Here is a 14100-nt window from a genome sequence, read left to right as displayed (position 1 = left end):
TGCCTAAGTCATATCTGGCTGACTGTTCCTCAGATGAAGGTAATGGGGAAAGAGATATTTCTTTCAGGTAAACATAAAAAAATAGTTTCCCTCATCTCAAGTCCAGAGAGAGCTAACAAAGCAGAAGTTCAAATCTCTACCTTCCTCTGATTTATGTATAAGTCTCTCATTTCCTAGGAGATTGCCCAAGAGATGAAACAATATAGTTTGCCAAGGATGGTTCTTCCTCAGACTCTCCTCAGACAAATGAAAGTCTGGGGCAAGGAGAGAGACACACATACCCAAAAGAGCAAGTTTACTATAAAGTAAGTAGGACAAGTACTAAAGCACACAGCTGGGCTATAGAAGTCAGGTTCTGATGCCCTACCTAAAACAAAATTTAAATAAAAATAAAAATAGAAAATAAAAATTGTGATAGGGTCCACAGAAAGCAGGCTCATCCCAAAATACCTAAGAGTAGTCCAATTAGTTAGTCTTGTCAGTCTGACTTTCAGCAGCTGATGGTGACAAAATGATAGACTAGGTGGAACTTTGGTTTGTCTCATTATTGCCTTTCAAATCCAGACAGGCAAAGGAGGTATCTGAATGTGTGCTTGTCACATCTCAGTTGAAGGCCTGAACGGAGGAGAAGAAACATTCTATTCTGTGGAGAATGCAACGTGCTTAGGACAGACAAGTTGGCAAAAGTTATGACATGGAAAAAGAACAGCTTAATTTTTAAAGCTTAGGTGGTTCTAGGCATGTCTAACAGCGAAGTATAGGCACCTATGAAATATTTTTCATATAAAGTGAGATTCTAATGAAATTTAGGAACCTATGGGTTTAGGTGGTTCTATCTTTAACTTACATCTCTAAAACAACAATTCAGTAAGTCCTTAAATTTCCTTTGTAAATTAAGTTAAAAGATCTCTTCCAGCAATGTATGATCTGTTTCACTAGAATTCTGCAAAAACACAGCCACATATATATTGTATAATCACAATAAGTTCCACTAAGCTATTAAGTGCAGAATTACATGATTTTGCACGCATAAATTCAACTTAAAAAAAAAAGGTAGCTCAAATGTGCTGTTCCTCCAAATATACATAAAGAATGCTGATACCTTTATTCATTGTCAATAATCCAGCAGAAATCTTACACAAGATTATGCAATGTAAATTAAAAAGTCTGAAAAATGTTAAAGCTAGAACTGAACTTATTATATGATTATTTTTCTCTTTTCTGGCACAGTTCTGCTTTCTTAAATTATATTCTTTTTGAACTATTCATAGTAATACTTCCTAGACATGTGTAGCCTTTGCTAGATGAAGCACTATTTAGAACTTTTGGGGCACTACTACAACACAGCACATTACATGTAGTAAATAGGGAACTGTAAAAAGGAAAAAAATGTAGAAAATAAAAAAGTTGGTCCACTTTCTGCAAAGATTAATTCTTCTTTCGAGACAGCTTTAAAATGTCGCAAGTACAATAAAAATAAAGAAAGTCTAAGCTATAGCAAACTGAGGGGAAAAATGTAAGTTTGAAAAGAATGTTAAAACTTAGGCTGGCATTTCCATTCAGGATTAGAAATGTATTGAGATTGTCATTTAGTTATGTTTAATGCAAACTATTGTTTCTTTGAAATTATATAAAAAGCAAAAATTAGTTCATCTAAATGATTAAATATAAGACAGAACGAGAGACTAACATTTAGGACTGGGTTTACTGTTAGTATATGAAAGCTTGAAATGGTCATACTTTCACATTTGAAAAGGATTAGGGTGAATACCACGACTAAAATAACAAAACTCTTAAACGAGCACTTTATAGAAAGGATTAGGTTATATGGCTTTTTTGAGCATAGTTTTGTGGAAAGTATTATATTTATACAGTACCAAAGTTTACTAAATGTCTCAGCAGCAATGGTTAGGTGTGCTCCTTTTCCCAAAGATCTGACAAATTGTTTTTCCTATAAGACAATAAGTGCAGAAGAGAACAAAAAGCAAAATTCATTGGCAGAAATACTCATTTTTTTAATTCCTTTGCTGCTTATATACATCCTCTTAGAAATTAATTTCTGAGAGGAGTGCAGCTGATAAAGAATGGTAGCTTGATGAATACTGTTAAAATGATGCACTCATAATTGAGAGGGAATGGACCTTTGCAGCATTTTTTGAAAAAATCCATTACGATTTGAGCTTTGTGGGATTGTAGCAGAACGCTGGAATATCACAAATGTATCTGAATTTCACTGAAATGTAAGACTTCTCTCCAATAGTCAGATAGACAAAGGAGTTCTTTTTGTGATGAAAAAGACGTGGAACACATTTAAAATAAGAATATGTTCAACACCGAACAATTCCAACAAAGCAACTGGAGTTATACCAGAGAGGAACTTTGGTCCACATTATTTTTATTGCTTAGCAGAGTGTATTGATTTTGCTATTATTTTAGTAATTTTTATATTTATATGAGCTAACATTACGTTCTGTTGTTGGCTGATATTTTAAGCATGAGCTTATGTAAATACCAGCCAAGAACAGCTTAAGAAGGAATAAATTTTAGTTCTTTATCTTCTACTGAAACTTTGCACAACCAAGAAATAGGTTATGCACGATTCACATGTCTCTTCTCCCACTCAGCAGGTACGCAGAAAACCAAACCTCACCATTCTTACAAATATAGTTTTAGAAGTTGTTTGTCTCATTTCTAAGAACAGCTGTACCATTTTAAAACTTCTTATCTGGATATTCATCACTGACAATTATGGTCTCAGCAGATGTACTTCTTAGTATTTTAGAAAGGGGTTCAGAAGCGAACTTCATCCACTTCCATATTTCCCAGTTAAAGTGGAAAGCCACTGTGTATGCTGGGATCTTAAAAAGACGTGTATGATTAGAGTGATCACAGATTTGCTCTCAGACAAACAACTAAACACAACAACATTTTCATATGCTGATATCTGGGCTAAGCTTGACCATTTTACAAATAGGAGAAGTTAGTCTCGTTGGACATGCCTGCTTCCTTTATTTATTTTGAGTAAGCATGCTTTAACTTCTTGGCCAGAATAAAGCCCTCAGTCAACAAATCTGACAATTTATTAAATACTTGTTTGTATTTCTAATACTTGTAAGCAGTTTTTATCTGTGTAGATTTGTTTAAACTGAAGAGCTTCCTGGATGAAATATGGCACACTTGCTTTGAAAATGGAGAATGCAGTATAGCTGTATGTCAAACTGGATCCAACATTTCTCCAGTGTTATACAGAACAAAACCAACAAAGAAGCACAGATTATTTGCTTCTTATAAATATTCAAGAAAAGATTTTTAGGTCTTGGAAGACTAACATTTTTTTTCCTAAAGAAGTTTTCCATTTATTAGAGTAGACAGCTTAGTAATTTTCAAGTAAAACAGTATTGTTCAAAACTCTAAACTTTTATTTGTAGTATGTTACACAGAAATAAAACAATTTTCTACCTACTTGTATTGAGAAGTAAAAGTGCTTTCATACATAGGAACTCTTCTTGGCTAACTTGAAGTCTGACAAATTCCTGTGGGAGCTGCCACATGGATAGACACAGTGAATAGAACGATGATTCTTTCATCCTCTGTCTTACACCCAGAAAAGGTTAAAAAAAGAAAAGAAAGAAAATAAAGAAAAGGCTCAGCTTCTAATTGCTTGAAGGAAATACCTTGTTACCAGTTTAATTACCACATTACTGAAATTAAGGGAAGAGATTATACATATAGAGAAAAAAAAGCAGATTTTCTGTACTTATGTTAGTCTTTCAATAGTAACAAATTTGCTATTATTGTGGATGTTTACTCTGTCGTTGCTGGTCTGAAAGAAACCTTAGAGGCTATCAAAACTGAATGCTAACCACCAAAAAGAGCGTTTATTATTATTTTAAGATGAAATAATAATGTGAAATATTGTAGTATTATATAGTAATAGTGATTTGAAATTGTTTTCTTTTACAAGCTGGCAGATTTTTGTTATTCTTTGAAAAGAGAACGCAAAATTGAAGATTGCTTGTTCCTAAGCCCAATAGGTTTTATAAAAACTTGTCATTGGGTTTTGAGAAAATGTATTTAGTATGCATTAAAATACTTTGCTGCAAGTCTAAATAACATTTTACCACTAACAGCAACCATACTTTTATGTTGTTAAAGAAATAGTTTAATTAAATACAAATACACAAAAAATGTTTTAAACAAATTTAGACCCTAACACAGTGTTATCTAAGAATGTGTGTAAATAGGACAAATCACATCAGCCAATATATAAAATTGTTTATTTTTTTGCAGCACTTATATCTTATTTTTCACTTTCAGATTTTATTGTTCAGAATAAATTTTATTGCATGTATCTATTGGGAAGGCAGTTTTCAACTGAAATGACTGCAACAATAGCATCCTAAAGTTTGTAAACTGAACCTGAAGATTCAATAACATGGGCTAATTTTACAAAGCTGCATTCTGATCTGAATGAATTGCAACAACAAATACAAGATTAAATTTTGCCCCATGAGACCAAAGGGAGTTTTGTCACTGGTTACAAAGGAAATTCTAACCTTCAGAAATTCAGATCAGTATTCCAACCTGACTGTAGATATTACTCCCAACAATGGAACCAGAAGATATTTTCAGTGCCTAAAAGACTCTTCTCAATGCATTGAGGGTTTTTGCTGCTGTTACTTTAAGTGGTACTGTTATCTTAAATGAAAATTCTTTCTTTCTGTTTTTTTTTCCCCCACAAAATCTGAACTGTTGCACAGCTTTGACATGAGTTAAACAAACTTTTGGTCTGTTAGATCTGAATGGACTGGTTATTTCCATATCTACTTCAGATCTTTCTTATTCTTTCCTGCTATTCCCTATTCCTAAGTGGCATCTTAGAAGGGTGATATTAGCTTTCAATGTTTTAGTATTATTAAATGTTGTTCTTAGCCATAATTTCAGACACTGGAAAGTATAAATAACAGTACATCTTTGTAGTGATTTAATATTAATTCATGAAATCATGTCAAACTAACAGTCCTGGTTTCTTGGTTCAAAATTGCTGCTACCGAGCAGGTCATTCTCAAGGAGCACCAGAACTGACTTCTGAACAAATTCTCTAAATGAGAGATTGGCTGTGAAACGATCATTGCTTTATGGTCATTTCAAAACAACTTAAGCGTGGGTTGCCACTATAGAAGGAATTTCCGCTATCTCTTCCCACCTCTAGGTACGCACTCCTGCTATTCTGGCATAAGTGCCTGTATGCCCATGTGATAAGTCAGGGCAGGGATCAGCTCCATGTGAAAATTAATTGTTTTTTCTCATCATTTTTCAGGTATATCAGTTTCCTTATCTGTTTTACAGTGCAGCCTGCCAGTATTTGGTCCATCTTAAGGGAAATTATGGGAATGCATCGCCAGGGGTGGGCAGGTTGGTGGGGCTGCCCTTTTTGGCAGCTTTTGGCAGTTACCTTGGCTTAAAGTGACTATGAAGGTACAACTTTAGGTAACACTGTAGACAAGGACGAAGGTTATATTTTACTGATATAAAAGCTAACTTTTTTTCCCAATAAGTAGCTGCAGCTATGATTTAGCATACCAATTACTCTTCATTTCTAACTCTTAGTTTCTAATGTTTCAAAGCTGACCCTGCTGAGATGTTCTCCAATTGAAAGAAGGGTGTATCGTCAGTCCGCCTTCTTCTCAATGCAGATAGACTTGGGCTGCAAACAAGAAGCCCTCTTGGAGGGCTTATCATCAGGGCTCATAAATCTCAATTCTTTTCTGGAAGAAAGTACTTAAAATCTTCTTCACCAGGTGGCAGCAGTGGTCCACATGTAGGGTAATGTTCCAGGACATGTTATTATTGCCTGAAGATATCTCACTCTATTTCCAAATGTAACCGCAAGCTATATCACAGAGTATAATGTGACAGAATACAGTGAGAAGTTCTCTCAATCCCTTCCCTTTAAAGTGTTTTGATTTGTACAGCATAATTAATATATATGGGACAGTAAAGAATTCATTACTCTATAATCTCATGGTGACTTGCAGTCATCTGAAAGAGAAAACACCAGGAGCTGTAGAGCCTGATCCATTGAATATCTTGTATAAAGAACACTGCTGGCAAAAAACTAGATGTGTACAGTTTTTAAGTTATTTTCAGTTCAGATGACAACTGATTGGATCTTTGACTTTTGTAAATTTTGGATTTAGGTGCCTACGTCTTCTGCAAACCCACCTCTTAATCCTTAAACAGACACGACTTATATGAAAACTTGCTTAATTTTTATCTCACTTTATAGTGGCTCTTTTAGGGTGTTAAGGAAAAATAAATAAGAAAAATATATTAAGGAAAAATAAATATATAGAGAAAAATATGTTTTACTATTCACAAAAACTTCCTGTGTATTATACCCAAAGTTTCTAAAATTAAAACGCTGGTAATATTAAGTTGCTGAACTGAAAAACTGACAAAAACAGAAACGCAGATTATCCAAATTCATCAGCATGGTGAAGGACAATCTATACCAACAATTTTCCCCAAAACCAAAGAAAAATCTCAAAATATATTATCCTTGATATTAGAACTCCTTCTTACTAAATTAGTACAATTTTCTAACCAGAAATGTGCTTCGGAAAAACAGGGTTTAATAAGAAAGTGTCAAAACTGAATGTTTTAGACTATATATAGACTATTTGCAACCCCCCCCCCCCAAAATAGTGACCAAAAAATAAATTCCAGTTAGTTCCATTTATTAAACATGATCTCAGAAATGTCTTAGTCACATAAATTCAGGTAAAGTGCGTTACAGCATCATTATCCTTTTTTTTTTGTCTTAGATAATGCAAATATTATTAGAACTCCTTCTGTTTGGCCACCTCAGCAGAATATTTGGCATTTCCAGACAATCCTTCCCCAAGTTACTGAACTTTGAGTTCATGAGTTTGAGTATGATCAGAGCATTTTCTTCTGATGTTAATTTTGAAACAACAGAGTAAATACAGAATGAAATCCTAGCCTCAATGAAGTTAGATTCTTGTTAACACAAACAGGTTCAGAATGTAATTTATATTATGGAACAGCAGAGTCTACTTACTCATTTAGTATCAAATCTGGTGCAAAATATAACATCTGACCACTGACATGTTTGTATGATCTCCATCCCATTGCAAAAACCATTAAACTCATCCAGGAATACTGGATGAGGGTTATCTGATCATCAATATGTAAATTCCGAAATCCTGGAAATGAAATAAAAGGTTAAAATATTTTATAGTCCTTATTTAGACACTAGCTGAGCAGGTGTTCTTTAGATCACAACTTTGTGCATAACATGCAACTGGGAATAGCTAGGAAGCTTTGTACAGCTAGGAAGGAAGCTAGGAATAACTAGGAAAACAAGTGCTTTTGAGGATGTAGCTCTAGGAAGCTTGTGAAGTTCATACAATAACTTCATGGTAACAGCTAACCTCTTCTTTTTCTATTCCAGTATTTTGAAATGATCAAACCAAATTAACTTTAGCAGTCAGCAGTGACTGAATTGTATTTGTATTTAGGAAATAGGAAGGCATCTCATTCTCCTTTAGTAAAAATATTATTACATCATCAGTGTAATCAACTCTTATCTAATAAATCTCGTATTTCAATGTTATTTACAAGAGATACAGTTGTAATACAATAACCATCCACCTATGAATATCTGTCTTGAATTCAACTACAGGGAAGTGTTTTCAGTTGTGAGCCACAGTGGAAGATGATGTATACTTTACTTTATAACCTTTGCTCTTTCATAACTTTGAGGATTGTTACGAAGCAGCAGAGTCAATCTAACAGCTTCCTGCCGCTGAAAACAGTAGTCCATTACCTAGTCCTGTTACCTCTTTTAAGCCACCTCTGGCCTTCATGTTACCCCTCAGCAAGCTAATTCAGCTGATGAAGCCATCAGAAAACTACAGAGGGGGAAAAAATATTTGATTTGTTCTCACTTAATGAGATGAATCAGTTCAACTAACAGGTCAGATGAGAGCAAGCTGCAGTAGGAAGCAGCAGCAAATGGGACTACCCCTTCCTGCAGCAGTGAGATGTCAACTTGCACTCACATGAAATCATATTTCCAGGTTTTCTGCTCAATGTATTGGCTTTTACAGATCCCAGGGACCCCCGTAGGGACCAGATTAGGTCCGTATGAGCATACAGACCATGTAGATACATAACATGACTCTTTTTTTTTTTTTTTTTTTTTGTGAGCCAGGCCTGGATCTTCACAAATTCAGTTACTTTTGGATAACAGTCTATTTGTGAGGTGCTTAGTCCTAGCCAGTACTGTTTATTGCAATTTTTCTCTGTTGTTTTTAAAATTCATTTAAACCAGAATAAAAACAGAGAGCATTCAGAAATACAAATATTCCCACGCCAAAAGAATGAATAACAGAGTAGGAGGGGGTAGAGTGGAAAGGCTACTATAATGGCCAGATACAGGAATACTGTGGGCTACTGTTGTTGTTTTTTTAATGTCTAACTATTTAAAGGTTTTCCTTTAAGTAGGCTGTCCTATTAAAATGTATTTTATTGGTGCATAAATTATCTGATGAAGTGGAAGCTTAATCCTTGTACAATTTGTTAAGAATTAAGTAATATGCAGACAACAGACAATGTACTCTTTTGACTGCTCGTCCTATGACATATTTGCTTAACTAGAATTCACTATATATAAGAAGTGCTCTTACCTGGCAGCAATTTAGACCATTTGACTACACAAAGAAGTTGTCTCTCACAAAGATGATTTAGACTCGTCAGCAAGGAACTTGGTGTTTCAGGCTTTGTATTGTCATAACCAGCATAGACAACTTCTGGCTCAATACCTCGTAAAACACTTATCATTGGGGGAACAAACTGTATTTCTTGATTTGGAGAAAAAGACAGCCTCTGGGTTAGAGATTGGCTTTCATCTTGAAGGGCTGCTGGCTGCTGGAGTGCGACATCTAATGTTCTCACAACCTTAATTTTGTTAAACTTTTTAAATTTTCGACCTGAAAAAGAAAATTGCTGACCTGTTAAAAAAAATTAACCAGAAACAATCTTTTTCTAGTAATGATAGATAACATTTTTAATCCATACATGGAAACTAGAACTGTCTTCTACATAAGTTTTCTCTTTTTTGTTTCATGATTTACATAATTTTTAAAAAGTGATGGAAAATTCTTAGTTTCCCCCCCTTCATATCCTCCTCCCTGCCCTGAGAGACGAATGAATCCACCCTTTAAAATTACTGCCATGAATTCTAGGTTAGAGTAACCTGATAAAGTGTTCTCTGGTTCAGTTCCCACTGACATGCTGACAGCTGAGCCAACTGTCTCTACAGTTCAGTTTCTGTTCAGTGTTACTTAATGATGCCATTTCATTTTTTTCTCTAATATTCAGAAAAAAAAGCAAGTAAATTAATTATTACATGTAGAAATCCCTTTCCTCACAGTTCCAAAAAAGCATTTCAGTCTCATGGCTAAATTCTATTTTGATGATTTGTAATGTTACACTTCTTGTTTACCAGAAAAATAAAATGCAGTGATGAGTGAAAAGTCAACAAATAGTGTGAAACCACATGTCAACACTTACAAATCTCTTCAGTTTCTAGAGAATAATTTCACTTTTTCAGTAATTGTAATTCATATTTCCATGCTGCAGTGGTTTGAAGAACAGTTACTAAAATATAATAGCTGAATTGCCTTCCCTAGATAAGCACAAGTCAAGTACGGCTATGTAAATATACAAAACTCTAGGTAGTAATTCTTCAAATTTCTTTCATGGAAACATTCTGGAGGACCAAGGAACTTGAACCTTCTGGGGTTCAAGGACAGCAACCCTCAGGAACAGATTATCACATTACACATTTCAATAAAAACACAAATCCATGTAGAGGTGGCTGCACGGAACATAATCACTTTAAATAGACCCTCAAAGCTGATGAAAACCCTAGTAAAATCATTCACTTCCTCAGTTCTGCCAAAATTGTTTTGCTTAGTAAAAAAAGGGTGTCAGAACAAATAAAAAATGCAACAAAGATGCTGATATTTATGGTGTGATTTATGTGACACTAGGTCAATAAGAGAAAAGATGCAGTGTGACAGTAGACAAAGAATAAGTCATTCTGCCTATGGAAAAGAAAAAGCTTACATGTTTCAACCTTAAAGAAAATAATGAGGAAGGAGAAGGTTCTGCTGCAAGAAAACTCAGAAATCACATGGATATTTTTACTTTCGTAAGAGTTTCTGCATACTTAGTCAATAGCAGAAAAAGAGAGAGAAGCGCAAAATTTCACTGAATGAAAAGAAAATCCATCCCTATGAAACTGCTGAACCATTGAGAAACTTAGTTTTGAAACGGCAATATGCAAAAACCACTCTAAAAGTATATGAGGTAAAAGGTAACAGAAGATATCGGTGTATATTTACGTGCCTGAATTAAAATCCAGCTTATATCATACGTATCATATTATCTTTTGAAACCTTTAAATCAAGTGGTACTTTTATTTGCGAGTTGAGAATTAGTCAAGGAAGGAGACAGAAATATATCTCCATCTCATACTGCCTTCTTTTTATTTTACTTTAAAGTAGGGCTGCACTGTCGGAATGCAGCCAGCGCACACCGCTGGCTCTAGAACACTCCCTAGGAGTAGAGAGGTACACCTAAATGTAGGCACATGCTCTGAATCCTGTGCAAAGCTTCTTTCTCAACCAATTATGGAAGGAATCTAGAGATGCTAGCTAAATCAGCTTTACTTACTACTTTCCTCCTTAGAAAGGAGGAAAACACAAGAAACATAGGAAAACAAAAAGGTTCAATAAAAATGGTTTTACTGAGGAAGGTGTCTACTCCATTTTCCTCAGATGCTGTCTTATAACATGAGATAGCAAATTTTATGCAAATTCAGTGTTGCCATTTTGGAAGATCTAGGATGCACATTCATGAGAATTAAACTGACTTGTTAAAAATATTCGTTAGTAAATCAGTAATAAAGCATCAAGTAAGATTAATACACCAAACATGGAAAGATTCCTTGAGTTATTTCTAAATATTTTATACAGAGCTAATTCTGCTGTTTAAATTAATGCCTCTTAATGTTCATTGGCATAACCGAAGCGGAAGCAATCCTCATGTTTTTGAGCCAGACAGGGTTGAGCAGATGAATGCAATCTAAGATGCTAAAATCATCTTTCTTTTTTTAATTCTTTGAAGGGCTATCCTATCATAAATATCCATATTTAAGCATTTCATATGCAAAAAAGATGTGCAAAAGCCACTAAACTTGAAGTTAAATTGAACAGTATCTAAAATCCAAAGGAAGTATACTAAACACTGTGTCAATAAACACATTTTCCTAATAGTATAAATATGTGGGATGGGCTCCTCAGTAACAATGAAGTCAGAGGTCACACTCCTAGTGACTCAACTGGGTGTTTAATTAGCCTCGTACTGTGTGCCGTAACAATCTTATGCATATTTTACTGCTTTCTGCCAAAGATTAACATATTAGTAAGGATACAAGCATTCCTGACTAGGGACTCCTTAGTAAAGAACCAAACATGAACTTACACCTTACGTCACATCTGAACCAAAGAAATAAAAACGAATATTGAATATGATATTATGAATAGATACCCAGGGCAATTTCTGTCAACAAACATATTCATAGTCCTAAAATGCTGGAAATTACCCACTAACTATTGCTGTAGGAAAATAGAATAGGGAGAACACATTTGATAGTTCATAAATAATGATTTCAGGTATTTTCTGAAATAATGGTTTCAGATGCTTTTACAGCTCAAAGAACAAGTAAAGAAAAAAACAAAACAGAGCACTTATCACATGGAAATGTCAGTAGTTAATAAGTACCCATATTTCCACATGATTAAATGTATCAGAATTAATGGCATGCTGGTTTGCAGAATTCCTTATGTGTTTATTTCTAATTATGTTAGTAAACAGCCACTGGTAAAGCAACACCACTAGCTACCGATCTACTGGAGAGGTGACTACTAACAACTCACATTAAACTTTTGCATCTACCACAAAGAGACCATGTCACATAAATATAAACTCTTAAGGACATAGGGACATAAGGACATAGGGAAAACTGTTGCGATTTATCGATAGCTTAGCTTTTCAATTGTAGCTTGCATAAATATTCAGATAATTTCCTGCTCGAAGATAAACAAATGTCTCAACTTAGTTACATAGTGGGTAAAGAATACTAATCCACTCTAGCAACTATTCATCATAAGATTACAATCAGTCTGTGCACATCTGCATAGCAGGCTTTCTTTGTAGCCTTTTCTTAATTTGTTTTAATCAAGCTAGCCAACCACTCGAGCAGTTTCTTGGTACTCACAGTTCCCTCACCTACAATTTACTCTAAACAGCAAGTGATATAGCATTTGTGTACTATGTTTATCTGGAAAACAGAAAAAAGTGATAAAAATGAAAAAATCTACTTCATCTAATTATCAAATATATTATGATTTTCTCCTTAACACATAAATCCTGTATTTTAACATTCTTTTCGCTATATATACAGACTCACACTGCTAATGAGACATTACAGACACCAGACATTTCATATTAAAATGGCTGGGTTTCTACTGAGAGTCTAAAATCTCACCATCCTCCACCATACTCTGTAATCAGGTGAAATATGTCAATGATTTATTATTCTTGACCAGAACACTATGGCTCTGACTTTAAGGTCACTATGCTCTTACATTTTGTGTAATAGAACAAGCTGTGTACACCCTAGGAGGGTGTATACAAACCAAAGGAACAAAGCAGAAGTAATATATCTTTTCATAAACCCTTTGATGCTCCCCTAGAAATCATTACTTGGAAAATTAATTCAAATTTGCTAAAAGCCTGTTATGTAGAAGAGTAGGAAGGGGACGGATTAATTTGTCCAGCTAGTAAGAAGTGTAGTCCTGAGCTGTGGTCTTCCTAAACAATGCGGTGGTCTGTTCTGATCTCAATAAATTTTCTATAAAAATCAACCAGTTCTCCTGGGCACTTTTCCCATCATGGCAGCTTCCCAAGGGCTTCTGCCCAACAATTCACTAAACAAGTCAAAGGCTGTTCTCCTGAAGTCCAGAGTCCTAACTCTGCTGCTTACCTTACCAGGCTTCCTGTGGATCCTGAGCTCAATCATCTCATGGTCGCTGTTACCCAAGCAGCCATCTATGACCACATTCTCCACCAGTTGTTTCCTGTTTGTGAGCAGCCGGTGAAGAACAGTATTATCCCTGAGTGCCTGATCTAACATTTCTCTGTGAAAATTGTCATCAACACAGTCTAGTATATTCGTGGAATGCTTGAACAATACTGACTCCCCTCCAACACAACATAGCAAGTACTACTCTCCTGTTTGATTGTGAGAGAGACTTTCAACATACGTGTCTCTAGTTTCATACCGAAGCTCTAGGCAGTCAAAAACCTCAGAAGCGCAACTCCCCCATCTTCTTCCCTGCCTATCCTGCCTACAAAGCTTGTATTAATCTGTCTCAGTCACTGTAGCCATTTCCAACAGCAGGTATGCAGACAGGCGTTGGTCTGCTAGATGCATTTTCTGCCATCTTGGCCTTTTTTCTTCACTGGAAGGATTGGAAGGACTGACGAGAACAGCACCTAAGCCCCTGCCACCTTGATTTCTGCCCGGAGAGTCCCATTGTCATCTAGAGAATCAAAAGTCAGTAATCTCTCTGGGACCTACAGAAAGGTCCTCTTTGGAAAAATTCCACAAACTTTTCCATGAAAGTTAAATAATCTTTTTCTCTCGGTAGAGTCCCTATTTAACTCTTAAGGTGAACATTCTGCTCTTGAGCTGATTCTCCCGATCCGCATATACAAACCACTGTTAACAAGAACATTGTTTACAAAAAATGAAGTAGTAGTTTGTGCCTTGGTAGAGAATATGATTGCCTTCCAGGAAGAATTTTGCTCAGTGGATCATAGCAAATCTTTATGTAATGTGAAATCCAGCTATACTGGATCTGCATGAGTGATGGCAGTATACATGCCAGAGAGAAAATCTTTTTCCCAGATAGGTACCTGAGATAGAAGTGCCTCAGCAAT

The 14100-nt window shown here is 35.2% G+C and overlaps 1 protein-coding gene across 4 annotated transcripts in view; it reads right to left on the bottom strand.

Annotated features, from left to right (window-relative positions):
- The window catches only part of PGR (progesterone receptor), a 45333-nt gene that overhangs the window by 11879 nt on the left and 19354 nt on the right, over positions 1-14100 (bottom strand). Inside the window, exons 4-8 of one of the 4 annotated variants that reach the window (XR_010387324.1) lie at positions 8715-9017; positions 7085-7229; positions 3464-3594; positions 1878-1951; positions 451-615 (exon numbers count right to left, since the gene is read on the bottom strand). Coding sequence is in view for 3 of the 4 variants with exons in the window: in XM_064505103.1 (XP_064361173.1) it covers positions 1896-1951; positions 3464-3594; positions 7085-7229; positions 8715-9017 (635 nt within the window). In the remaining variant the exon portion in view is untranslated. Of the gene's footprint in view, positions 1-450; positions 616-1877; positions 1952-3463; positions 3595-4260; positions 6043-7084; positions 7230-8714; positions 9018-14100 lie in introns of those variants that run through there. The other 3 variants (XM_064505103.1, XM_026109160.2, XM_064505104.1) reach the window with 3 other exon arrangements.

Source organism: Dromaius novaehollandiae, chromosome 1 (assembly GCF_036370855.1).
Source record: "Dromaius novaehollandiae isolate bDroNov1 chromosome 1, bDroNov1.hap1, whole genome shotgun sequence".
Taxonomy (NCBI): Eukaryota; Metazoa; Chordata; class Aves; order Casuariiformes; family Dromaiidae; genus Dromaius; species Dromaius novaehollandiae.
Note: the sequence above shows the minus strand (reverse complement) of the source record. Positions and strands in the feature narration are given on the sequence as shown.